At 34.4% G+C, this 26,657-nt stretch overlaps 3 protein-coding genes and 1 pseudogene across 3 annotated transcripts; 2 read left to right on the forward strand and 2 right to left on the reverse strand.

The window, feature by feature from the left end:
- Positions 1 to 1,241: 1,241 nt before the first annotated feature.
- Positions 1,242 to 1,990, forward strand: LOC123211591 (annotated as a pseudogene).
- Positions 1,991 to 2,399: 409 nt separating this feature from the next.
- On the reverse strand, positions 2,400 to 2,976 carry LOC123210422 (major allergen Pru ar 1-like). Its single transcript, XM_044628765.1, has 2 exons — positions 2,798 to 2,976; positions 2,400 to 2,688 (listed from the first exon to the last, which is right to left on the reverse strand). The coding sequence occupies exons 1-2, from the start codon at positions 2,974 to 2,976 to the stop codon at positions 2,400 to 2,402; spliced, it is 468 nt and encodes a 155-aa protein (XP_044484700.1).
- Positions 2,977 to 15,848: 12,872 nt separating this feature from the next.
- LOC123210423 (major allergen Pru ar 1-like) lies at positions 15,849 to 16,762 on the forward strand. The gene is made up of 2 exons (XM_044628767.1): positions 15,849 to 16,125; positions 16,227 to 16,762. The coding sequence occupies exons 1-2, from the start codon at positions 15,942 to 15,944 to the stop codon at positions 16,523 to 16,525; spliced, it is 483 nt and encodes a 160-aa protein (XP_044484702.1). The 5' UTR covers positions 15,849 to 15,941; the 3' UTR covers positions 16,526 to 16,762.
- A 240-nt stretch (positions 16,763 to 17,002) lies between these two features.
- LOC123212209 (major allergen Pru ar 1-like) lies at positions 17,003 to 22,790 on the reverse strand. The gene is made up of 3 exons (XM_044631283.1): positions 22,607 to 22,790; positions 22,370 to 22,515; positions 17,003 to 17,155 (listed from the first exon to the last, which is right to left on the reverse strand). Exons 1-3 carry the CDS (start codon positions 22,788 to 22,790, stop codon positions 17,003 to 17,005), a joined length of 483 nt encoding a protein of 160 aa, XP_044487218.1.
- Between the last annotated feature and the right edge of the window lie 3,867 nt (positions 22,791 to 26,657).

Consider the following 26,657-nt stretch of genomic DNA (forward strand, 5'->3'; position numbering starts at 1 on the left):
TGTGTGATCCTATGTTTGGATTAAGAACGATATAGACATAATCCAACAATTGTGAAAGATGAAGAGCATCCAAGCGCAGATATAAACTCAAAAACTTCATATGGATGTTTTGTATGTTTGTGAATCAACAAAACTACCAATGGAATCCTAAGGAGGTTTTACGTTATTGCAGAAAGCCGTAACTAAAACCTAACAGCTGCATTATTACTAGTTTTCTGTTTCACTAGGACGTAAATAACTCAGCCCATTCACATTTAATTTCCAGTAGTTAAAATCTGTAAACTAAAATTCTACTTTAATGTCTGCGGTCTGCGGTCTGCAGTCTGCTATCTGTTGTCTTTTTCCTCTATAAAGTTGGCCACTTGCCAGAGTATTTGAAAGATAAGTAAATATGAGAATTTTCACATTCGTTGAACATGATAATAATCGGCAGTGTTACGTCCAAGTTTATATCAACATCAACTTGGCAAATTTGACATTTTAATTATTCTATAATTTGGCTGACTTCAGTCTTGTGATAGGGCATATTTAAGCATTCAACTTTTGAACAATCAGTTTTGTTTTTTCTGCTCAATTTTGAAGAGACAATTCTATGTATTCTAGAATTGTGGCCAGTCCATATGGGGTGCTTTGAAGGTATTGAACTGTGGAGAAAAACTCTATATATACCCTCCAGTTGTCCTTCATCTTAGGGATGGCAACAAGGAGGGCAAGAGAGGAGATCTCAATCCTCATCCTCATCCGCTTTACGGGGATAAAAATTATTCTCTATCCCCTCTCCATGAAAAAAAATCACCTTTCCATCCCCTCCCCATATCCACAAAGAAAAATCTCACCCTTATATCCTACAAACATAATATAAATATATTAAATAACAAAATTAAATAAAATTAAAACCAACTCACTATTTCGAATGTCATAAATATAATATATTAACCACTTTAATATACACAACAAAAACCTAAATAAATTTGAAAAACATAAATACTCTAAAATTGTAAAAATATATTAGTATTTTAAGTAAATATATTAATATAAAGGGACAAGACCGAGCAGGATGGGGAAGGGGCAAGGCAGGGAGATGACACATGTATCCTTGTCCCTGATCTGTCTCCTATTATAGAGATTTTCTAATCCTCGTTCCCATCACCTTTCTCATTTCTATCAGAGAATCCGCTTCCCGTTAAAGTCGGAGAGGGTCGGGGCCCCTAAAGTTGAGCCGAAATTGTCATCTCTACTTCATGTTCACAAACCCAAAACTACCCTCATTCAAGCCAATTTTCAACACTTCTCAGAGTATTTGTTTTTGCTCCAACAAAAAAAAAAAGAAATGGCTTCACCTTAACTCAGAGCCTACAACAGCTGTAGCTCCATCTAGGATGTTCCAGGCTTTCATCCTTGATTCTCACAATCTTCTCCCAAAGTTGGCACCACAATCATTCAAAGAACATCGAGTTAATTGAAGGCGATGGAGGCGTTGGCAGCATCAAGCTAATAAACTTCCCTGATGGTCAGTCCTGTTAAATAAATTGCTCTTAGCGAATGTATTTCTTTCTATTCTTTAACAATCACATGAACAGATGGCAATTTGATTTAATTATGTGATTGACAGGAAGTTACTACAAGTATGTGAAACACAGGATCGACGTACTCGACAAAGAGAACTTTGTGCGCAAGTACACTTTGGTTGAAGGCGACAGTTTAGGGAGAAGCTTGAATCAGTTGTGTACGAGGTTAAATTCGAGCCTTCTGGCAATGGTGGAAGGATTTGTAAGGTGGCTAGTGAGTACCACACAGAGAGTGATCATGAAATAAAAGAAAAAGTCTTCAAGGCAAGCCAAGAAAAAGCAGTTGAATTGTACAAGGTTGTGGAAGCACATCTCTTGGGAAACCCTGATCTCTATGCCTAAAGTTTAAAGCCTTATCACTTAAACCAATTTCCAAATTGGTTAATATTACGGGTTTTGTCGTACTGTAATATTTTCCTTTTCTTTTGCTTTATTTTACAATAGTGTGATTTGAATGTCAGCTCGAAGCTTGATAGCTAGAATCCGTTCAATAAATTTGTACTAGTTACAAGTCGTTTTCTAGAAAATTGCGCTTCTGTCGGACATATTAATAATATTCCCAGATTCATGTACGTAAATTATTGCTGATGTAATGTGAAAACGGTTGATTTGGTCATGATACATAGATAGCTTAACAAGAAGTATTTTATATTTATTTGTGAAGTGACACAATCTACAGAAAATTATACTCTTAAAAATTACAAGCCAGTTGACCCAAAGCCTTATTAACAATACACACTCTTTAATCTACTGAAAATTACAAGCCACACTTGACCCCAAGCCTTATTAACAATACACACTCTTTAATCTACTGAAAATTACAAGCCACACTTAGGCATCAGGATTTGCCAAAAGGTAGGCTTCAATGGCCTTGAACAATCCTGAAGACTTTTCTTTGCCAGCTTTGATTTGCTCGTCCGTAATCGCAAAGTCACCAATGGTATAGTACTTGCTTATGCTTTTGCAGATGGATCCATGGTCCGGAGAAGGTGCTAACTTAATCTCATTGGTGATTTTCTCAAGTGATTTTATCAATGCATCACCCTCAATCAAACTGTAACTGTAGATGAAATTTTCTTTGTCTAATGCTTCAACCTTATCCTTCACATAGTCAAATAGGCTTCATGCAATTGACAATAAGCAAGTAAAATTTACAAGCATTTGTTAAATTGCGTTCATGTTATTTACAAATATATGACACAAGAGGTTAAGTGATTATAGTGTAAAACAAACCCTCGCCAAAAGTAATCTTCATAATACTGCCAGGCCCTCCATCTCCTTCAATGAGCTTAATGGCCTGTGGCACGATCTTGGGGATGAGTTTGTCACCATCAAGGATAAGGGCGTTGAATATCTTAGCTGGGAGGATTTTCGTAACCACCTCCATTTCACAAGTAAACACACCCATTATAATCTCTGTGTTTGTAAATGATTGAAACAAAGAGGAGCAAGACTGATTGGTTCTTAGAAAGTTTTAATGGTGAGTGATCAAGGAAAGTGAAGCCTTATTTATACACCGAGTTCGCAGTTTCCCCGGGAAATGAAAGAAAATTTAGGCAACTTCTATTGGATACTGCCAATATGACTAGATAATTTCAATAGTTCTTCAAGTAATATACTTTTCTGTAATTGCATAAAGGGATTCCAAGTTTTGTACTGAGCTGCATCTTTTTCTGAATATTTAACTGGAATTCCAGGATGATTGCACGAAGAACAAATTTGGGCATCAAAGTGCGTAGTCCATGTTAAACAAAGTTAATAATAATCAAGTGAAAGAACTTGAAAAGGAGAACAATGGGAAACAAGAGCAAGAATGATCAGCTATTAATATATATTTTTTTTTTCACTATAGTTAAGTGGAATAAGTTTTGAATGCTTTCACAAAAAACAAACTTGGGAATCAAGAGTGCTAGGTGCATTAAAGAAAATTGTTAATTACGGCTGTGCTTGGTTGTCTGCACTGGACAGTATTTCTTTCTATCAAGTTTGGCAAAGTTTTTCACGCTAACCGACTGAGTTAAAATTAAAAATCCTCAAGCACTAGTCTGCTTATGGGTTTATAATGACTAAATAATTCTGAAACTCTACAGTTTTTTTTTTAAATTGTTTTTAAATAATGACGTATAATATGAAAATAAGTTCATAATTGATGGGTTGTCCTAGTTGTTAGTCACCAATATTAGTATCGATGGTGCATTCGGTGACATTGTTTATCATTGGTAGATCACTCGACAATCATTTTGAAGAAATCTTTTCCATTCCAATATGTCGAACATTCAGCCACAAGACTAGAAATCAAGGAAGTATCATTTGTCTGCCTAACGACAAAGAATGCAGGTACATTTTTCAGCTCAAGGTAGTGATAAGACCTCTGTTTTGCAGAGATTCTGTTTAGAATCTCCTACAAACATTGTTCTATTCCCTTCCATGACAACAAGGGAAAAATATCTTCTCCTGCCTAGTCGGGATATTTTTTATATTATAAATTAGAGTAGACATAAATTCTTAGAATCGTATTTTGTTATCTTGATTTGATTATAACTTCTCATCAAAAGTTCTATAAATATAAGGATCATCAAGAGAGATAGGAAGGCTAAAAGACACCTACACATAGGTACATATGCACATATACATTACCTTTCGTATTCATTACATATAATAGAAAAATCAACAAGCTACATAATTGATGTAGATAGTTTGACCGTCAAGTTAAAAATCTTATGCCTCAATTTCTTTATTCTCTAATTTTATTCATATCACATAATAATATACATGGAGTCTAATCAAATTCTAATCAGTATTACCGTAGTCTCCCTTATGTAAGGCTCTAAGTCATGTGCTAAAATTGGTGAGAAAAAATTTCACCAACAACTTAACAGTAAAATGACAACCATGTCATAATTAGCCACCATATAATTTCGAAATTAGCTTCCTCCAATGGCTTGTGGAAGGTGGCACATGAATTCTTTGTATAACTAGTTGTGCGAGGATATAGATAGTAGTCTAGAACAGCCTCGTCTTGCAAAATAAAGTCAGCTAACACCAGTTGCTAATATCATATAACCAAATTATAATGTTATTGCTCAATCAAAGTTAGCCAAGGGCTAAAGGGATTTCCAAGTCCCAATGGAGTGAAAGCAATGGAAAAATTTGCCTTGAATAGAATTTTCAAAATTCAAATTGCCACATGATCGAGGGATACAAAATTTATGACATTTAAATCAAATTTAGGATCATACAAATATTTGGCAGCTCCACCAATGTAGAAACTCAAAATCTTTTCTTCCACAAGTCCCCAGAAGGTAGTGAGGATTCTATTCACACAAAAAGTGTCAATAAAACCGCATGAAGTTGCTGAAGTTGTTGGGCATACAGGTGAATACTAGTTTGCACTGAATTGAATATGTGATGATTTTATGAAAGGAATGGAGAAATTGTGAAATAAGTGTTTAATTTATATTAAACTTAACCTTAATCACACTTCACAAATATCACATTAAACTCTTAACTTTTGAAATATTTCCATTTAGCCCCTTAATATTTGAAAATTACAATGAGGCCCAAAATTAAGTATTAAATCCATATGGTATGGATTAGATTCGTACAAATCATTAACAGAGATCAAAATCATCAAAATCGAGTAAAACCCCACATGATTCACTTCATACGCAATATACCCAATACTTCTCAATTTTGGCATTCAATACTCTATCGTGTGTGATTCATAGGTGTTCTATCAAATTAGCAGCAAATATAATCATGATTAATCTAGAATTAATCATCCATCTATTTATAGATGATGAGCAACCTTTAGCAAAACATCATGGTCTTTTAGGGTGTGCATTATTGAAAAATTCTATCAAACATAGTTATACACATATTTTTAAAGAAATACGAATTACGATTTGATTCTATTTGAAAATCGTTCAAACCGTAACCCAAACTGAAAACTATTTGTCAAAAATTTATCAATGTAAACCAAACTATTTTATAGATCAAACCAAACTAAACTATAATTTTTAAGCGGTTTACTTCGATTTTATGGTTTAAACCAAATTATATACACCATTATGGTCTTCCAAATTATAAAGACATAATAGAACACTGATTTTACCTTTTAATGTAGTTACCGTGCAATCAAAACTTTTCATCAATCGATATCTCATTAAGACTAAGGCATAAAAATAGTGTCTAACTTAGATCATCCTAGTTGTTAGTGTTTGGTTACTAATACAATAATCGAACTAATATTGGATTGGACAGCAACCCATTTTTATTATGGTCATAGATTTATAGAACGTTGTTGTAACCAAATTGTGATGTGAGATATTTGCTTTCATATCCCAAAGATGAATCTTTTGTTGATCAACTATAATTGTAATACCCTTTTTAATATAGTCAATGACCACCATATTGATTGTCCTAATAAAAGACTACATTAACTAGAGTCAATCTAAGTTGATGGGTTGGGCTAGCAATTATGTGAAATTCTTTGGTGGGTCAATCTAGTAAATATGCAATTAATATGCACCTATGTGTTGCATAAGGTTTGTCACTACCTTTCAGTAAGGTTGTTCAACACGGTGATAGCCTTATTGTATTATGTGTGCCCTAATTCAAGAAATATTGAGGCTACAAATGTTTCTAGAATGATTATCAACGTGCATATAGGGTTCTCATGATATAAATTCATATTGATCTCCTTATCACGGTTCTATCATTGAAAAAATATTTATCTTGACATATGTGTAAATATATGTGCTTACAGATAAATATGGCTCATCAAAAACAAAGTACACATACATGGCTTTTAGACATCAATCAATCAAAAACTAAACCTTCACAAAATCAATAGCTTAAGTATGCATAACACTCCATGTTCACATTCATCATTAATTGCATCAACAGAAAATTAGGACTTCCCTATTTGAAAATCCTTAAATCATGCATATAACAAAACTATTCTATAAAGCCACATGATCAAACAAAGGAAGTCGCTCCACTTACTTGGATTCCAGTGCTCTTGCACAGCCATTATAATTCTGGTGATCAACAACAGCTCCTTAGGCAACCACAGACTCTTCTCTCACATTTTCTCAATTTTGATCAACTAGAAAACAAAACGAATGTGAGAAAATTAAGGTTGATCACATTTTATTTTTTTACAAAACAAATGATAGAGAATTAGGGTTGATCACATTTTATTTTTTTATCTCTAGGATGCGATACATAGGTGTGTATGGACCATACACGGTCGTGTGTCTAGTTATACAACTAAAGCAACTTTCCATTTTACTACGTTCCCATCTTATCCACTTATTGACTTTCACTGACCATACATGATCATGTATGCCTCTATACATGGACATGTACCCCTAAATTCATTAATCGTCATATTTAAAAACTAAAAAAAAAAAAAATCGAAATGCCCTTGGGCTTACCTGTGGGTGCTATAATCCTCCCCCTTAATATAAATTTTGTCCTTAAATAGGTGTGGGCAGATCTACTAAATATATCTTGCTCAACCTCCCATATGGCCTTTTTAACTCGATGATTCCTCTAAAGAACCTTTACCAAAGGAATCTACTTAAGTCTAAACTCTTTAACTCATCTATCTAATATATGAACTGGCCACTCCGTATAGACCAGATTATTCTCGAGCTCAACATATTCAACACTAAGCACATGGGTGGGATCACTACTATACTTTTGTAATAGTGATACATAGAACATGTTATGAATATGATTCATGTTTGCTGGTAATGAAAGCAAGTAGGCAACCTTACCCACATGCTTCAATACTTAAAAGGATCCCATAAATCTCAGAGCAAACTTGCCTTTCTTGTCAAATCTCATAACATACCTATAAGGGCTACTCTGATGAACACTTTATCATCCATCTAAAACTCAAAATCACAGTTTTGCTGATCTATCTAACTCTTTTAATTGTTTTGGGCTTGCCTCGTTCTCTCTCTGATTATCCTCAATCATCCTCTAGGTCAGTTTGGGTCCCCATGACTAAGCTAAGGCATCTTTCTCTCCTATCTCATCCCAATGCTGTGGTGATCTATATCTCCTACCACACAAAGCCTCATGAGGAGTCATCTTAATGGTTGTTTGGTAACTATTATTGTAAGCAAACTTTATCAATGACAATACATCCATCCAACTTAATCCTCTATACAGGCAATAAGCCCTTAACATGTCTTCAATCACCTAGTTAACTCTTTCAATCTGTCTATTAATCTAGGGATGATACGATGTGTTAAATGCCAATCTCGTACCCAAGGACTTCTACATACTCTACCAAAATGTTGAAACAAATTTAGTGTCTCAATTTGATACTATTGTTCTAAGTACTTCATGAAGTTTGATAATCTCTCTCACATAGATTTGACCCAATTGATATATACTTCTAGTGTCTCTAACTACTATAAAATGTGTTAACTTGGTCAACCGATCCATTATGGCTTATAATGCATTATAGCCACATCTGATGTTCTACAATCTAACCACGAAATTTATTGATATGTGTTTTAGCTTCCTCTTAGGAATACTAAAGGGTTGTAAAAGTCCAGATGGCTTATCATGTTCCTTATTAACCTGTTGACATACTAGGCACTTAGCCACATAATCAAAAATGACTTTCTTCATTCATGGTCACTAAAACATCTTTCTCAAATCCTAGTACATCTTTACACTACTAGGATAGGTCATGTAAAGGAAATTATGTACCTCTACTAAGATTTTATCTCTTAAATTCTACTCTCGAGGAACATATATCCTCTCTTCATACCTTAAGATGTCTTCTACTATACTGAACTCAGTCTTAGTATTTACAGTCATCTTCTACTTGATCTGTAGACATCTCTCATCTAAAGCTTGTGTTATACAAATCTCATCCAAAAGAGTCGACTAGATCTAGAGATTTACCAACTGCCCAATCATAATCTCAATTTGCTCTCTCACCAACTCTTATTGTAACTCATAGTGAATGGTAATATGTGATAAAAACACTTTTCCTACTTAGGACATTTGTAACTGCATTGGCTTTACCTGAATGGTACTTAATCTCACAATCATAGTCCTTTACCAACTCTAACCACTATCTTTGTTTCATGTTCAATTCCTTTTTAATGAAAAAATATCTAAAGCTTTTGTGATTTGTGTAGATGTTAATCTTTATCCCATATAGGTTGTGTCACCATATATTGAGTGCAAACACCACTATTGCTAACTCAAGATCATGAGTACGGTATTTAGTTTTATACTCTTTTAACTGATAAGAAGCATAAGCTATCACCTTGCTTTTCTATATCAATATTGTTCTTATACCCTAATGTGAGGCATCTATGTATAAATTATAATCTTTGCCCTCTTCTAGCAAGGCAAGGATAAGAGTTGAGACCAATCTTTTTTTTAATTCCTAAAAACTTTGCTCATAGGCCTCTAACCATCTAAAGGGAATCTCTTTATGTGTCAACTATATGAGAGGCCGAGGTAACTTGGCGAATCCCTTAAAAAAAAGTTTATAGTAGCTTACCAACCCCAAAAAGCTCTTTATCTCCTTAACTATCTTAGGCCTTTATCACTTCAGCATTATCTCAATTTTACTAGGGTCTACTGATATATCATCTATTGAAACTACATGCCCCAAAAATGTCATTCTATCCAGCTATAACTCATATTTAGAGAACTTTGCAAACAATTTCCACTCTCTCAGCCTTTGGAGTGCAAATCTCAAGTGACTCTTATGCTCCTCTTGAGTTATAGAGTAAACTAGAATGTCGTCAATGAATACCACAAAGAATTTATCCAAACAATCTTGGAATACCTTGTTCATAAGGTCTATAAATACTATTGGGGCATTGGTCAATCCAAAAGGCATGATCACAAACTCATAATGCCCATATCTGATTTTGAAAGCAATCTTAGGTATATCTTGCTTTGTTACTCTAGCTTGGTGATATCTAAACCATAGATGTATCTTAGAGAACACTAAAGCACACTTAAACTAGTCAAACAAATCATTAATTCTTAGGAGTGGGTTCTTATTCTTCATTATAGCCTTATTCAACTCCCTATAGTCAATACATATCCTTATCGATCCATCTTTCTTCTTTATGAAGAGGATTGGTGCATCCCATGATGAATGGCTCAATCTAATAAACCTACTATCTAGCAATTTTTGTAATTATTTCTTTAATTTTTGTAATTCTGTTAGGGCCATTCTATAGGGAGCTTTAGAAATTGATATTGTTCTTAGAGCCAATGCAATGATAAACTTTACTTCTCTCTTTGGTGCTAACCCTGGAAGGCTATCAGGGAATACATTTAAAAACTTTTACACTACTAAAGTATCTTTTATGCCCGAAACTATGTCTACTAATTTCTAAACCACATGTACCAAATATTTTATACACTCCTTACTTAGCATCTTCTTAGCCTTGACATTGCTAATCATCATGTTAAGGATTTGACCTCTTCGAATGTAAACTACTTGTCATCATCCATACTAAATCTAACTTTTATTTTTCTTGTATTCTATTTCAACTATATATCTAGTCAAGAAGTTCATGTCGAATATCACATCGAAGTCTAGCATGTCTATGATTATTGCATAGCCTTTCAGGAAGACTATCTCTTCTATCAATATTAAATTATTGTGAACTCAATCCTTATCTAGCATCCTTATTCTGATCTGGGGAACAACTGAAGGCAACAATCTTAATCTTTCAACTATGCCTCTAGCAACAAAACAATGCATGACACCAGAGTTAATTAAAGGATATAAAGGACAAACATAAAATAGTAACTAACCCGTCATAACCATAGGGCTAGCATCTGTCTGTGTCTAAACTATGAATACATGGTTTGTCCTCCTCCAATTGTCTACTTTATTAGGGTTGTGTACTACCTAGCAAAGTGTCCTAATTGTTTACATCTATAGCACATCTTTTGCCTAGCCAAACACTCGTTAGTGTGTCTTTTACCATATTTATGACATGCAAGGGAATCATCATGTCTAAGCTACTCCTTTTTTCTTTGTTTCTTACCCTTCCAGTTTTTCTTATTCTTAAGTTGGAAAGGCATCTTGCCTCAACTATTTTTGCCAAGACCATCTCTACTGCCTCCTTCTCGATTGTCACCAATAGTCAGGTGACTCTACCTTTACACCTAAGTGGGTGGTGCAAGCTCTTCTAATAACTCTCTATCATTGGCCATATGTTATCTTATAGCCTCAGGTCTTAAGGCTCAACCAAAGGCCTTTAAAAAAGTCTTTAGAGGATTATCTCTTATCATCACATCATTGGTTATATTTGGCCTCAGTCTTCCTATGAAAACATCTAGCTTGCCTCTCTCTAAACTAGTTATACTAAGAGCATACTAGGCTAACAAGTTCAGCTTAGTCAAGAACTCTCTAACTTACATGTCTCTCTATCTTAGATAGAGAAACCCTTGAGTCTTTATGTACATGATATTAACTGAAACATAATCTAACTCAAAGGCTATTTGAAATCTATTGATGACATCTCTAAAACTCAGTAGGTCCTATATAGTATCTACCACTAGATCTTAGTATCATCCTTCATAAGAGACTGCCATACTGGATCTTATCAGCATCTGTCATCAAGTAGATCTTTATGACATCCTTTACTACCTCTAGCCACTCCTTAACTAGTAGTCTTTCTGACACTGCACTACCTTTAAAATCTAGGGGTTGATGACAACTTGACAAGCTATAAATAAAATGTGCATGTTCTTTAGTACTACCTCCAATATCAATTTAAGGTGCTCCTACACTCCCCCTACTCTCTTAGGATGGTGTCTTTATATATGATTACTACTTTGGCATCGATAAGATCTCAGTTGCATGCCCTACACTAACCAACAATTTGGCGGATAATAACATTATCAATAGAGAGCACAATCAGTGTGTTGAATATCTGTCCCTGTGTATCTGTTTAGCTTCTCTCCTAACTAGGGATATTTAGGGCATCTTTAATTAATCTCTTGGATCTCTTCATCTTGAAATCATAATAGCCTTTAGGCATAAATTACTTTTAATCTCAAAGCAGGTATATTATACATACAATGGTAGAGATGTGGGAATGGTCAACACTGCACGAGGGGCTACTTTCTTACTTAATATCTATATGCATTTTTCAAACACATAAAAATTTTCACCCTTTTAGGTATCAAGATCATGCTCTAATACCATTAATGTAACAACCCTCTTTATAGGAATATACATATCCCTTATGGGAATATACCAAAAAAGACATGCACAATTGAATTATTTAAAAGCTTTAACACATGATCATCATTATAAAAGCATGCAAAAATGTGATATAATAAAAATAACTGCTTTAAAAATCAAACTCAAAAATTAGCAAGTATCTAAAACCTCAGCTATAAAATAGCTATACAAATCTTAAGTAAACCCATGTGTCTGAAAGAAATAATAATAATATAAATAATACAAGCTAACAAACTGAATGGCAACCCCTCGTTTTGTCCAACTACTAGTTGGACTATTGGATCCTTGTCTGCCTTGCTATTCACCTCTACTTATAAAGCATATAAAAGAAATGTGTAAGAAAACTTAATAAGTAGAGACCCTTTAGCGTCCATAGCTAATAAATTATCTGGTGGTAAAACTCATGTTCATTTTGTAAGCTAACTATAGTAACATTACAACATCTTAGTATCCTGACATAGGTCAACCACGAAAATTCTGTTGACCTAAGCTGAAATTGACATATTTGATTCTTTGGTAAAAGCTACTATGGTGACTCATGCATATGTCAAATGATCTATCAAGTTATCTTAACTTGGACACCCTAATCACATGGGAAAATCTTTGATAGTAGTTTCTTCCCTTATCATAAAAGCTAATCAAAACTACTGACTAACCATCTAAAGATAGCCCTTATCTCAGGTACATATGTGGTGCATCTAGCTAATCTCGTGAGAATTATCTAAAAGCCATATCTTTACTATACACACATAAACTGAACTAGGTGGCTATATGTCTCGACATCAAGTTCATGATGAATTTCATAGGTATCTAGCCCTATTACTTTCACAAATATCATCACTTAAGCACATAATTGGTGACTATCTAGTTATGTGGCACTAGCCTTAAGGTTGTTGACTTTTTAACTCGAATTCGATTTAATCTGAGTTTGTGTCATCGTCCATATTAGTCAGACACTTTATTTATGTCTCTCTTGAATTCTATAACCTCTACTAGCTTATTATTCTTCTTATCTAACTCTCCTCTCTTATGCACATAACATTAGGGTCTAATCATCTTTTGACTTTGTCTAAGGGTACACGATCATATGCTTTTCAACCTATGCTCGTGTGCCTCTTAAACCATATACACGAGCATGTGACACTTAGCACACAATCGTGTATAAGGCGGATGCACACAGAGAGTTAACCTAAACACACTTTAGTGTACTTCAATCCACTTGTACGAGCCACATGTCCTCTGCTGCATGGCATCCACTTTTGGGAAGCGATACATGAGCGTATATTTCATACCACATGATCGTACATTTCTCCACTTAAAATGAGCACAAGATCTTCAAACCTTCAAAATTTCTAGAACAACACATAGACGTGTATGGGACAATACACAATCGTGTGTCATGATCTATAAATCACACCTATGGTTTCTACACTTTTCTAATCATAAATCCAGTAAAATTACTCTTTCTAAGGCATACACAGAAGTCTCTACACACCTTAAGCATAATATTCATAAGATTTATTTAAACAAAGTAACCATGTTAAGACATCAATCAATCAAAAACTAAACTTTCATAAAATCAATAGGTTAAGTATGCATAACTCCATGTTCATATTCATCATCAATTACATCAATAGAAATCATCACTACTCTATTTGATAATCCTTGAATCATGCATATAACAAAACTATTCTACAAAACCACATGATCAAACAAAGGAAGTCGTTCCACTTACTTGGATTCAGGCAACAAAGCCTTTCTTGCATGACTGTTACTATTTTGGTGATTGGCGACGACTCCTCAAGCAACCATAGACTTCTTTCTTACACATTTTCACTTTTGAACGACTAGAAAACAAAACAAATGTGAGAAAATTAGGATTGATCTCATTTTATTTTTTATCTCTAAGACTCGATACATGGGCGTATATAGACTACACAGAGTCGTGTGTCTAGTTACACAACTAAGGCAACTTCCTGTTTTGTTACGATCCCAATATAATCCACTTATTTACTTCTATTGACCATACACTATTATGCATGCCTCCATACACTAGCGTGTACCCCTGAATTCATTAATAGCCACATTTAAAAAAAAAAAAAACTAAAATGCCCTTGGGCTTACTTGTGGGTGTTACAGAAGGGTTAGTAATGCATAGTTTAGGATTAAGATTTGATAGTGTTAAGTTTGATTTATAATTTCTAGGACAACATGGAGATACTTGCATCTCCTTAGACAATTGATAACATAATTAGAAATTATCTACTATTATGGTAAGTAAAAGATTACAAAATATGTAATATTGTAATGAACTATGTTTCATATTAAAAATGTTTATATGATGAACCATGTTATGAAATCATTTTATAAAGATGAATGAACTATTTTATGATTTAGTATATGACCATATTTCAAAAGTATCTTTTATTTTAATCTAAAATATATTGAAAAGCATTTTTTAATGGATATTTCTACAAAGGAAACTTGATATTTTATTTGCTAAATGTACATAGCAAGATGAGGAATTGACAAAATTAAGAATCAATATATATATATATATATATATATATATATATATATATATATGACCGGATGATAAAATATCCAAAGACATATGCTGAATGATGAAAAATTTGCTAATCTATTATTAATATGAATGATGAAATGTTTGCGAACCTATTATGAAAATGAATATTTATAATAGGTCTACATACCTATTATGAATACGAATGATAAAAAGTTTGTGGATATATTATAAATATGAATATGATGAAAGATTTGCAAATCTATTATAAATATGAATACGAAGAAAGGTTTACAAACTTATACGAATATAAATATGAATGATAAAAAGTTTGTGAACTTACGATGAATACAAATAAGAATACAATCGGATCACCAAAAATACAGGTGACATTATGCGGCAAAGGTTCAGTATAAATTTTATATTTTCTATTTATAAGCTTACGAATGACATGTTTTCTATTTATGAGCAACATTAATGAATTTTTTTAAATTATTTTATAGAAAAGGATGAATGTTGTCTGTCCTTATCATCGATGAATATAAAAGTGATCATATTTACTTTTCCTTATGATAATGAATATGAAATTGTTTTGTATTGTTGTTCTTACGAAAATGAATATGAAATTATGTGATTATGTAAGATTTTCAATATGCTAAATTTATTGGAGTATTATTTATGAGGGTTGGAAAAACTTTTATTATGTGGAAATAATTTATTTTAGAATAAAGTCATTGAAAATAAGTAGCATTCCAATTTGAATGAGTTACGAAATTGTGATGTTTTAGTGGGGCTTCAAACCCCTTCCGTCCATGTTTCATGTGGATATCAGGGTACAGTTCTATACTTGGATTGAGAGTGATATCACACAATCTAACAACTGTGAAAGATGAAGAGCATCCAAACGCAGAGATATAAACTCAAAAACTCCATATGGAGGTTTTACGTTATTGTATGTTTTTAAAATTAAAAAAAAAATACCGATTTCGCTTTTGTAGAAAGCAGTAACTAAAACGTAACGGCTACATTGTTACTGGTTTTCTATTTCACTAGGACTTAAATAACTCAGATCGGTCACAATTAATTCCCAGTAGTTAAAATCTAGAAACTAAAATTCTACTTTAATGTCTGCGGTCTGCAGCCTGCAGTCTGCTATTTGTTGTCTTTTCCTCTATAAAGTTGGCCACTTGCTCAGGTATTTGAAAGACATGTAAATATGAGAATTTTCATATTCGTTGAACATAATAATAAGTGTTACGTCGAAGTTTATATCAACATCAATTTGGCAAATTTGAAATTTTCATTATTCTATAATTTGGTTGACTTCAGTCTTGTGATGGGGCAGATTTAAGCATTCAACTTTTGAACTATCAGTTTTGTTTTTTCTGCTCAAATTTGAAGAGACAATTCTATGCATTCTAGAATTGTGACCAGTCCATATAGGGTGCTTTGAAGGTATTGAACTGTAGACAAAAATTCTATATATACGCTCCAGTTGTCCTTCATCTCCACAAACTCAAAACTACCCTCATTCAAGCCAATCTTCTAGACTCCTCGGTGTATTTCTGTTTTTTGAAGAAAAAAAGAAATGGGGGTTCTTCACCATAACTCAGAGACGACAACAGCTGTAGCTCCATCTAGGATGTTCCAGGCTTTCATCCTTGATTCTCACAATCTTCTCCCAAAGTTGGTGCCACAATCATTCAAGAACATCGGGTTAATTGAAGGCGATGGAGGCGTTGGCAGCATCAAGCTAATAAACTTCCCTGATGGTCAGTCCTGTTAATAAATTGTTCTTAGCGAATGTATTTCTTTGTATTCTTTAACAATTACATGAACAGATGGCAATTTGATTTAAGTATGTGATTGACAGGAAGTTACTACAAGTATGTGAAACACAGGATCGATGTACTCGACAAAGAGAACTTTATGTGCAAGTACACTTTGATTGAAGGCGACAGTTTGGGGGAGAAGCTTGAATCAATTGTGTTCGAGGTTAAATTCGAGCCTTCTGGCAACGGTGGAAGCATTTGTAAGGCGGCCAGTGAGTACCACACAAAGGGTGATCATGAAATAAAAGAAGAAGTCTTCAAGGCGAGCCAAGAAAAAGCAGCTGAATTGTACAAGGTCGTGGAAGCACATCTCTTGGCAAACCCTGATCTCTATGCCTAAGGTTTAAAGCCTTATCACTCTAAACCAATTTCCGAATTGGTTCTTATTAAGGATTTTGTTGTACTGTGATATTTTCCCTTCCTTCTGCTTTATTTTACAGTAGTGTGATTTGAATGTCAGCTTGAAGCCTGATGGCTAGAATTCGTTGAATAAATTTGTACTCATTACAAGATGTTTTCTAGAAAATTGCCCTCCTGTCGGACATATTAATAATATTCCCAGATTCATCTACGTAAATTATTCTTGATGTAATGTCAAAATGGTACATTTGGTCATGATAGATAGATAGCTTAACAAGAAGTTCTTTATATTTATTTGTGAAATGATACAATACAGACTCTTAAAAATTACAAGCCAGTTGACCCAAAGCCTTATTAACAATACATAACTCTTTGATCTAGTGAAAATTACATGCCACACTTGACCCCAAGCCCTATTAACCAAAACACAAATCTGAACATCCTAATATTGGTAACTTTAATAGGCATCAGGATTTGCCAGAAGGTAGGCTTCAATGGCCTTGAACAATCCTGAAGACTTTTCTTTGCCAGCTTTGATTTGCTCTTCCGTAATCGAGAAGTCACCAATGGTATAGTACTTGCTTATACTTTTGCAGATGGATCCAACGTCCTGATGTAGCTTACTACAGAATTGACCCAAGAACACACACACAGAAGAACAAGAATAACAGAAGAAGAGAAAGAAACACAAGACACAGAGAAGAATAAGAGAAGAAGAACAATTTTATTATCCACCAAAAAAACTATTTTTCCCGCTTCCTTTCTCTACAATTTATAATGGCCAAGACGCAGCATCAGTTACATGAAACGATGTTGCACACTAATTACAATTCATGCTCCAAATGACGTCATGCGCTATATTCCTATTCAACGACAATAATCTCTGCGTTTTTAGTTTTATTCAACTGTTTCTTCTCTTCATTCCACCGCTTATGCTTCACTGTTTCTACTTCCTCTGTCGTTCAGTTTGTATCAATTACTCCCCTTCTTGACTTCCTTGTCCTCAAGGGAGAATGAAGGAAACTGAGCTCGTAACGTATTAGCAAATTCCCATGTGGCAGTGGCAGGGGTTTCATTACGCCACTGAATAAGCAATTTCACTGTTGGCGTTGTACCCTTCCTGACAAGCTTTCTATCGAGAATGTAATGAGTGTAGCGCTGAGGTGTGAACTGGGGTGGTAAGGTAGGAGAGGCCGCCACATGAGCATAAGCAGGTCTTAACTGTGACACATGAAAAACATCGTGTATAAGAGCCTCGGCAGGAAGTTGTAAACGATAGGCAACCTTACCAATTGCTTCTATAATAGGGAATGGTCCAAAGAATTTTGGTTGCAACTTTTGATTGCCATTGTGCATACTAATTTGGCAATAAGGTTGTAGCTTAAGGTAAGCCATATCTCCCACATTAAATTGCCTTTCAGACCGCCTTCAATCAGATAGTAATTTTATGCGATGTTATGCATTTTTCAAGTTATTCTGTCGAATGTGAATGGTAGCTTCTCTGGCTTGTAACATAGTATTAACTTCAGTCACTTTCGAATCCCCTGGAAAATAAGAAATATGCAGGGGTGGGGAATAGCCATTAAGTGCTTGGAATGGAGACATATCAATACTGGAGTGATGGTTTGTGTTATACCAATACTCAACAAGTGGTAACCAATAGAACCACGTATGAGGCATTTCTCCAGCCATACAACGTAAGTACCCTTCTAAGCATTTGTTGACTACTTCACTCTGTCCATCTGACTATGGGTGGTAAGCAGTAGTGTATTTGAGAGCCACACCTTGTAACCGAAATAATTCTTGCTAGAATTTGCTTAGGAAGAGAGCCCCTCTATCACTAATAATGCTGGTAGGATTACCATGAAGTTTATATACATGATCTAAAAATAATTGAGTGATTGTATGAACTAAAAAAGATGTGCGAGGCCCATGAAATGACTATATTTAGTCAGACAATCAACAATAACCATAATAACTTGCTTTCCTTGGTATTTAGGCAACCCTTCTACAAAGTCCATAGTAATATCCTGAAAAACTCTTGACGGTATAGGAATGGGTTGTAGCAGTCCAAGGGAAGGCACATTCTCAAACTTAAATTGTTGACAGACTATGCACCATCTGATTTAGTTTCTAACAACCTTCCACATGCCTTTCTAATACACGAATAAGGCCAATTTCTTCATTGTTGCAGTGACTCTAAAATGCCCTCCCATTGGCTAATCATGGAACAATTGAAGTAGTTAAGTCTACAGTTGTATGTTAGCAGCCACCACAAGCTTTTTGTGCCTCTTTAGCTGATGATTAACCCACTCATATTGGGCATGGCTACTAGCATCCTTTTCCTTGTTTGCAATAATAGCTTATAATTTAACATCATTAGCCCAACCTTCTTAAATCTGTCACATCAGCTCTTCAGGTAATATTGTGATAGTAAGTTGGTGAAGCTCAGATCTGAAACTCTGGAAAGTACATCAGCTGTTGTATTCTCCTTACCTTTCTTATAACAGATTTCATAATCATACTCCATCAATTTTGTAACCCAAGCTTATTGGGATAGGGTGGTGAGTTTTTACTCTAACAAATACTTTAAACTTTGATAATCAGTCTTGATCACAAAGTGTTGGGTACGAAGGTAATGTTTTTATTTCTTCAAAGCGAATAGAATTGCAAGCATCTCTCTTTCATACACTGATAGCAATTGATTCTTGGGTAAAAGTGCCTTACTAATATAAGCCACAAGGTGTCCATTTTACAGAAGAACAGCCCCAATGCTACCATTTGATGCATCAGCTTCATTCTGAAATAGCTGTTTTAGATCAGGTAGCACTAGAACTGGAGCTATGCAAAGACGATCCTTTAGCGTCTCAAAGGATTCTTGAGCTTGTAAAGACCATTCAAAGTATTCCTTCTTGAGTAGATCAGTCAAAGGTTAAGCCAACTACCCATAATTTTTAATAAACCTTATGTAGTAACCTAAGAGGCCTAAAAACCCTCTTAACTGCTTCATAGTCTTCGAGACAGGCCATTCCCTTACTGCTTGTACTTTTTTGGAATCAGTAGTGACACCCTCCTTGCTGATAACATACCCCAAATACTCAACACTAGATGCCTCAAAGGTACACTTACTCTTTTTTGCAAAAAGCTTATGCTTGTGAAGTAACTTTAGTATCTCTTCTAAATATTGTAAATGCTCAATTTTACTCTTGCTATAAACAAGTATATCATCAAAGAGAACCAAAACAAATCTCCTCAAATATGGTCTGAAGATGCAATTCATGATGTTTTGAAATGTGGAAAGAGCATTTGTGAGTCCTAATGGCATAACCAAGAACTCATAATGCCCTTCATGTGTCTTAAAAGTTGTTTTCTCAATTGAAGACAGATGCATACGTATTTGCCAATATCCTGAATGAAGATCCAATTTTGAGAAGATGGCAGCCCCACTCAACTTATCCAGAAGCTCTTCTATCAAAGGAATAGGGTATCTATCCTTGATAGTCATTTTATTCAATGCCCTATAGTCTATACACATTCTCCATGCACCATCTTTCTTCTTTACTAACACCACTAGACTTGCGTAAGGACTAAAGCTATCTCTAATCACTCCCGCCTCTAATATCTCCTTAACCATTTTTTCTATAACATCCTTTTGTATTCCCCCATATCTATAAGGCTTAAGATTTATAAGTTGTGCTCCTTCTTGCAAAATAATCTTATGGTCCTGGAATCTATAAGGTGGTAGCCCTTTTGGCTCCTCAAATATCCTTTTATATGTGTCCAACAATTCTTCTAATTCTTTCCATTCCTTTACCCCTGCAGGTTCTGTCACATGGAGTTCATACAATTTTCCTTCGTCTGCTTGACTTCCAGTCCATAATAGTTTAATCAAAGCCAACTAGTATTGTTTACAAAGAAGTTTACATAATTGAGGTTTTCTTATAACACTCAACTCTTCTTTTCTTTCTCCTTACAAATGGTATTATTGTCCTTCCACAACAAACCTCATTGTTAGTGCTTCAAATTTCCATGTGATATCTCCCAATCCAACCAACCATTGGGTTCCTAATATCAAGTCATAACTTTCCAAGGGTAATGTATAAGCTATGATGGATAGCATCTGCCCTTGCACGCTAACATGCAACCCTCGGCAAAGTTCTCTACATTGTAATTCCTGTCTGTTAGCCACTGTAGCATGCACACCAGTCACCTCTTGAATAAGACAGCTAAGCCTTTGCGCAGTCTGCTCATTGATAAAATTGTGAGTACTCCCCGAATCCACTAAAATATATAACCTCTTTCTATCGTGCATTCCATTAAGCCTCATAGTTCTAGCTCCTATTAATCCTTGTAAGGCTTGCAAGGAGAGTTGCATCAACCCATGCTCCTCTAAGACTGATTCTTGTGGCCTAACTTCACTCATTGCTTTCATATCTTCATTACCTTCTATCTCAACATGCAATTGTATCACATAAGCTTATTTCCTTCTACATTTATGGCCTAAAGTATACTTCTCATCACACCAAAAACATAGTCCTTTTGCTCTTTTTTCATCAAAGGTTCTACTGGTAGTTGACCTGGAATTTGTAGGTTATAGTAGTTTTAGAACATTTGGGTTTGGTAGTAAACCAGCAGAGTTATAGGACTTAGTTTGTGTCGTTCTTTCAACAGAATTATGATTTACACTCTTTAGAGTTGTCAACATTTAGGGGGTTTTAAATGCAAGTCGGGGTTGGTCATTCACGACTGCCAATGTAATTTCTTGAAGCCTTGCTAATGAGTAAGCTTTTGTTAGCGTTTTTGGCTTTAACATTCTTACAAGCATCTGTAAAGAGTCTTTTAAGCCTTCCAAGAAGAAACTCAAGGCTTGGTCTTCTCTAATTCCTGTCCTCGGATATAACTTTTCAAAAGTATCTTGGTAACGTTGAAGAGTGCTCACCTGTTTCAAATTCTTTAAGTCCGCCAATAGGTCATCATATCCCTAGTTGCCAAACCTGGCTCTCATTGTCGGAGCATACTCCTCCTATCTCGCTGGTGCTCCACCCTTTGCTTTCATGAAACTTTGATACCACTAAATCGCCTTAGGAGTAAAGCTGCCAATTTCAATATGTCGTCATTAAGAGTAACATCAACCTCAAAGTAATATTCTACCTTCAAGATCCATCCCTCAAAATCCTCAACACCGAACCATGGAAAATCTATTCTCGTCTATCTTTCCCATTGTTGCCTCAGATCATAACCACTTTGTGACCCCCCTCCATCTCAGCGATTAGCCATAGTTGACACTACCTCAATATGTTGTAAACTAAAGCCAGTAATCAGATTCTTGAGGTCTTCCATGGATTACTGTTGTCGCGTCTTAGCTTCAGTAACCACTTGGGAAATCATCTGTGCAATTTCCCTACGAAATTCTTGATTACGAGTCTCTACCATAGCTAGGATAGGAGCTCTGATACCAATGATGCAGTTTACTACAGAATTGACCCAAGAACACACACACAGAAGAACAAGAATAACATAATAAGAGAAAGAAACACAAGACATAGAGAAGAATAAGAGAAGAAGAACAATTTTATTATCCGCCAAAAAAACTGTTTTTCCCGTTTCCTTTCTCTACAATTTATAATGGCCAAGACGCAACATCAGTTACGTGAAACAATGTCGCACACTAATTACAATTCATGCTCCAAACGACATCGCGCACCATATTCCTATTCAACGACAACAATCTCTGCGTTTTTAGTTTTATTCAACTGCTTCTTCTCTTCATTCCACTGCTTCTGCTTCACTGTTTCTACTTCCTTTGTCGTTCAGTTTGAATCACGTCTGGAGAAGATGCTAATTTAATCTCATTGGTGATTTTCTCTAATGATTTCATCAATGCATCACCCTCAATCACACTGTAATTGTAGATGAAATTTTCTTTGTCTAATGCTTCAACCTTATGCTTCACATAGTCAAATTGGCTTCCTGCAATTGACAGTAAGCAAGTTACATTGCATTTATGTTATTTACAAATATATGACACAGGAGGATTAAGTGATTATAGTGTAAAACAAACCCTCGCCAAAAGTAATCTTCTTGATACTGCCAGGCCCTCCATCTCCTTTAATGAGCTCAACAGTCTTAATGGCCTGTGGCACGATCTTGGGGATGAGTTTGTCACCATCAAGGACAAGGGCGCTGAATATCTTAGCTGGTGGAATTTTCGTAACCACCTCCATTTCATAAGTAAACACACCCATTATAATCTCTGTGTTCATAAATGATTGAAACAAAGAGGAGGAAGATTGATTGGTTCTTAGAAAGTTTTAATGGTGAGAGATCAAGGAAAGTAAAGCCTTATTTATACACTGAGTTCACAATTTCCCTGGGAAATGCAAGAAAATTTAGGCAACTTCTAGTGGATACTGCCAATATGACTAGATTATTATAATAGTTCTTCAAGTAATATATTTTTCTGTAATTGCATGAAGTGATTCCAAGTTTTGTACTAAGCTGCATCTTTTTTTCTGAACATTTAACTGGAATTCCAGAATGATTGCTCAAAGAACAAATTTGGGCATCAAAGTGCGTAGTCCATGTTAAACAAAGTTAAAAATAATCAAGTGAAAGAACTTGAAAAGGAGAACAATGGAAAAGAAGAGCAAGAATCATCGGCTATTAATATATATTTTTTTCACTATAGTTAAGTGGAATAATTTTTTAATGCTTTCACAAAAAACAAGCTTGGGAATCAAGTGTGCTAGGTGTATTAAAGAAAATTGTTAATTACGGCTGTGCTTCGTTGTCTGCACTGTGACGGTATTTTTTCTATCAAGTTTGGCAAAGTTTTTCACACTAAAATTAAAAATCCTCAAGCACTAGTCTGCTTATGGGTTTATAATGCACTAAATAATTCTGAAACTCTACATTTTTTTTTTTTTTTGGGTTAAATTGTTTTTAAATAATTATGTATAATATTAAAATAAGTTCATAATTGGTGGGTTGTTCTAGTTCATAATATTAGGATCGATGGTACATTCGCTGACATTGTTTATCATTGATAGATCACTCGACAATCTACCGAACAACACTGACAGGGCGGTTTTCAGAGATGGTTTTTAGTTGGAAGAAGTTAAAACAATTAAAAAAAAGAAAGGTGTTATACGACATCCTGTACTATATCTACACAGGAAACATCATTTTGAAGAAAGCTTTCCATTCCAACATGTCCAACAACCAGCCACAATACTAGAAATGAAGGAAGTATCACTTGTCCCCCTAACAACGAAGAATGCAGGTACATTTTTCAGCTTAAGGTGGCGATAAGACCTCTGTTTTGCAGAGATTCTGTTTAGAATCTCGCACAAGCATTGTCCTATTCCCTTCCATGACAACAAGGAAAACTATCTTGTTTTTCCTAGTTGGGATATTTTTTATATTGTAATATTCTCTTTTAATTTAATTAGAGTAGACATGAATCCTTGGAATCATATTTAGTTATAACTTCTCCTCAAAAGTTCTATAAATACCTGGGATCACCAAGAGACATAGGGAGGCTAAAAGACACCTACACATAGGCACACATGCACATATACATTACTGTAATGTTGTGTTTCAAACTATAAGGGCATAGCTGTAATTCTTTATCTAAGGATGCATGAATCATTGCATTTTTTAAGTAAGGTCAGTTCAGTCATTTATTTGGTTTTCACTCATTTTAACCTAGGTCTCCTTTTACCGTGAACTTCACAAGAGAAGAAAGAATAGTAGTGAGGCGTTGTGTATATTCTTCTTCTTTGGTTTCTTTCATTTGTCGGTGCTGTGAAAAAGTTTTGGCTTCTTGAGTTCGATTGACGGCATCTCTCTAGTGAAATCAGGTTCTCTTTAACTTTGTTTTTACCTTATATATGGTTTTGTATACTATTTGGTTGTATAAAGGTTGGGATCCATGTGTTTGTATTTTGTAATCAAACTTGATAAATAGTAGATTTGACTAGAGGAATACCTCTACCTTGGATGTAGGATTTTTTTTACAAAATCCAAACCAAGTATATCGTGTTGTTATTTTTTTTGTTTTTTCGTTTTGATATTGTTTGGATCAGAGTATCTTGGGGTTTAGATCTATAACAGTTGCCTTTTGTATTCATCATATATAATAGAAAAATCAACAAGCTACATAGTAGATGTAGACATTTTGACCATCAAGCTGAATCAAGTTAAAAATCTTGTGTCTCAATTTCTTTATTCTATAATTTTATTCCTATCACATAGTAACATACATCGGAGTCTAATTGAATTCTAATCAGTATTACCGTAGTCTTACTTATGTAAGGCTCTAAATTATGTACTACAATTGGTGAGGAAAAATTTTACCAACAACTTAACAGTGGAATGACAACCATGTCATAATTAGCCACCATATAATTTCGGAATTAGCTTCCTCCAATGGCTTGTGGAAGGTGGCACGTGAATTCTTTGGATAACTAGTCATGCGAGGATTTAGATAGTAGCCTAGAACAGCCCAGTCTTGCAAAATAAAGTCAGCCAGCACCAATTGTTTACATAGGACAGCCAAATCATAATGTGATTGCTCAATCAAAGTTAGCCAAGGCCCAAAGGGATTTCTAAATCCAAATAGGATAAAAGCAGTGGAAAAATTGGCCTTGAAACGAATTTTCAAAATTCAAATTGCTGCATGATCAAGGGACACGAAATTTATGACATTTAAATCAAGTTTAGGATCATACCAATGTTTGGCAGCTCCACCAATGTAGAAACTCAAAATCTTTTCTTTCACAAGTCCTCACAAGGTAGCAAGGATTCTATTCACACAAAAGTATCAATAAAACCACACGAAGTTGATGAAGTTGTTGGGGATACAGGCGAATGCTAGTTTGCGTTAAATTGAATATGTGATGATTTTGTGTAAGGAATGGAGAAATTATGAAATAAGTGTTTAATTTATATTAAACCTAACCTTAATCACACTTCACAAATATTCCTGTAAACTCCTAACTTTTGAATTATTACTATTTAGCCCCTTAATGTTTGAAATATTATAAGTATGCTCAAAATTAAGTGTTGAATCAATCCAGTATGGATTAGATTCATACAACTCGTTAACAGAGATCAAAATGATCAAAATCTAGTAAAACCCCTGCATGATTCACTTCATATGCAATATACCCAATACTTCTCAATTTTGGCACTCAAGACTCTAATGTGTGTGTTCCATTGGTGTTTTATCCAATTAGCAGCAAATATAATCGTGATCAATCTGGGATTAATCATCCCTTTATTTACAGATGATGAGCAAACTTTATTAGAACATCATGGCCTTCTAGAGTGTGCACTATTTGGTTTGGTGCTGTTTGAGAACTTTTTCAAACTAAACGAAGAAAATGACTTAAAAATTTTTCAATTCAAACCAAACTAAACCATTTTAGATTTTAAATCAAACTAAAAAAATATGGTTTAATTCAGTTTAAATTAACATTTGAACCTATTAAAATCATTCATTTCTAAATATATATTATTTGATAAAATTAATTAAATTATAGTTTTCTATAATTTAATATAAACATGTAAAATAAATATGAAATATACATACAATATATATGTAAAGAAAATGACAAAATAAATATGAAAAAAACAAGTTGCACACCTAATTACTTATTGAAAATTTCTATCAAAAATATTTATATACATGTATTTTTAAAAAATACGAATTATGATTTGGTGCAGTTTGAAAATTGTTCAAACCGTAAACCAAACTGAAAACTATTCATCAAAAATTTATCAACGTAAGCCAAATCATTTTACAAACCAAACCAAACTAAACTGTAATTTTTAAACAGTTCGGCTTGGTTTTATGGTCTGAACCAAATTATATACACCACTATGGTCTTCCAAATAGTAAAGCACAATAGAACACTGATTTTACCTTTTAATGGTATAGTTACTATACAATTAAATCCTTTTATCAATCGATATCTCATTAAAACTGAGGTATAAAAATATTGTTTACCTCAAATTATCCTTGTTGTTAATGTTTGGTTACTAATGCAACGATTGAACTAATACTAGATTGGACACCAACCCATTTTAATTATGGTCATAGATTTATA

Source organism: Mangifera indica, chromosome 3 (assembly GCF_011075055.1).
Source record: "Mangifera indica cultivar Alphonso chromosome 3, CATAS_Mindica_2.1, whole genome shotgun sequence".
NCBI lineage: Eukaryota > Viridiplantae > Streptophyta > Magnoliopsida > Sapindales > Anacardiaceae > Mangifera > Mangifera indica.

Coding starts and splice junctions, on each gene's coding strand:
- LOC123210422 (XM_044628765.1), bottom strand. CDS start 2,976: ATGGGTGTGTTTACTTGTGAAATGGAGGTGGTTACGAAAATCCTCCCA. Junction 2,689..2,797: donor ATTACTTTTGGCGAGGGTTT/GTTTTACACTAT, acceptor AATTGCATGAAG/CCTATTTGACTATGTGAAGG.
- LOC123210423 (XM_044628767.1), top strand. CDS start 15,942: ATGGGGGTTCTTCACCATAACTCAGAGACGACAACAGCTGTAGCTCCA. Junction 16,126..16,226: donor GCTAATAAACTTCCCTGATG/GTCAGTCCTGTT, acceptor TGTGATTGACAG/GAAGTTACTACAAGTATGTG.
- LOC123212209 (XM_044631283.1), bottom strand. CDS start 22,790: ATGGGTGTGTTTACTTATGAAATGGAGGTGGTTACGAAAATTCCACCA. Junction 22,516..22,606: donor GAAGATTACTTTTGGCGAGG/GTTTGTTTTACA, acceptor TGTCAATTGCAG/GAAGCCAATTTGACTATGTG. Junction 17,156..22,369: donor AATTAGCATCTTCTCCAGAC/GTGATTCAAACT, acceptor AAGCTACATCAG/GACGTTGGATCCATCTGCAA.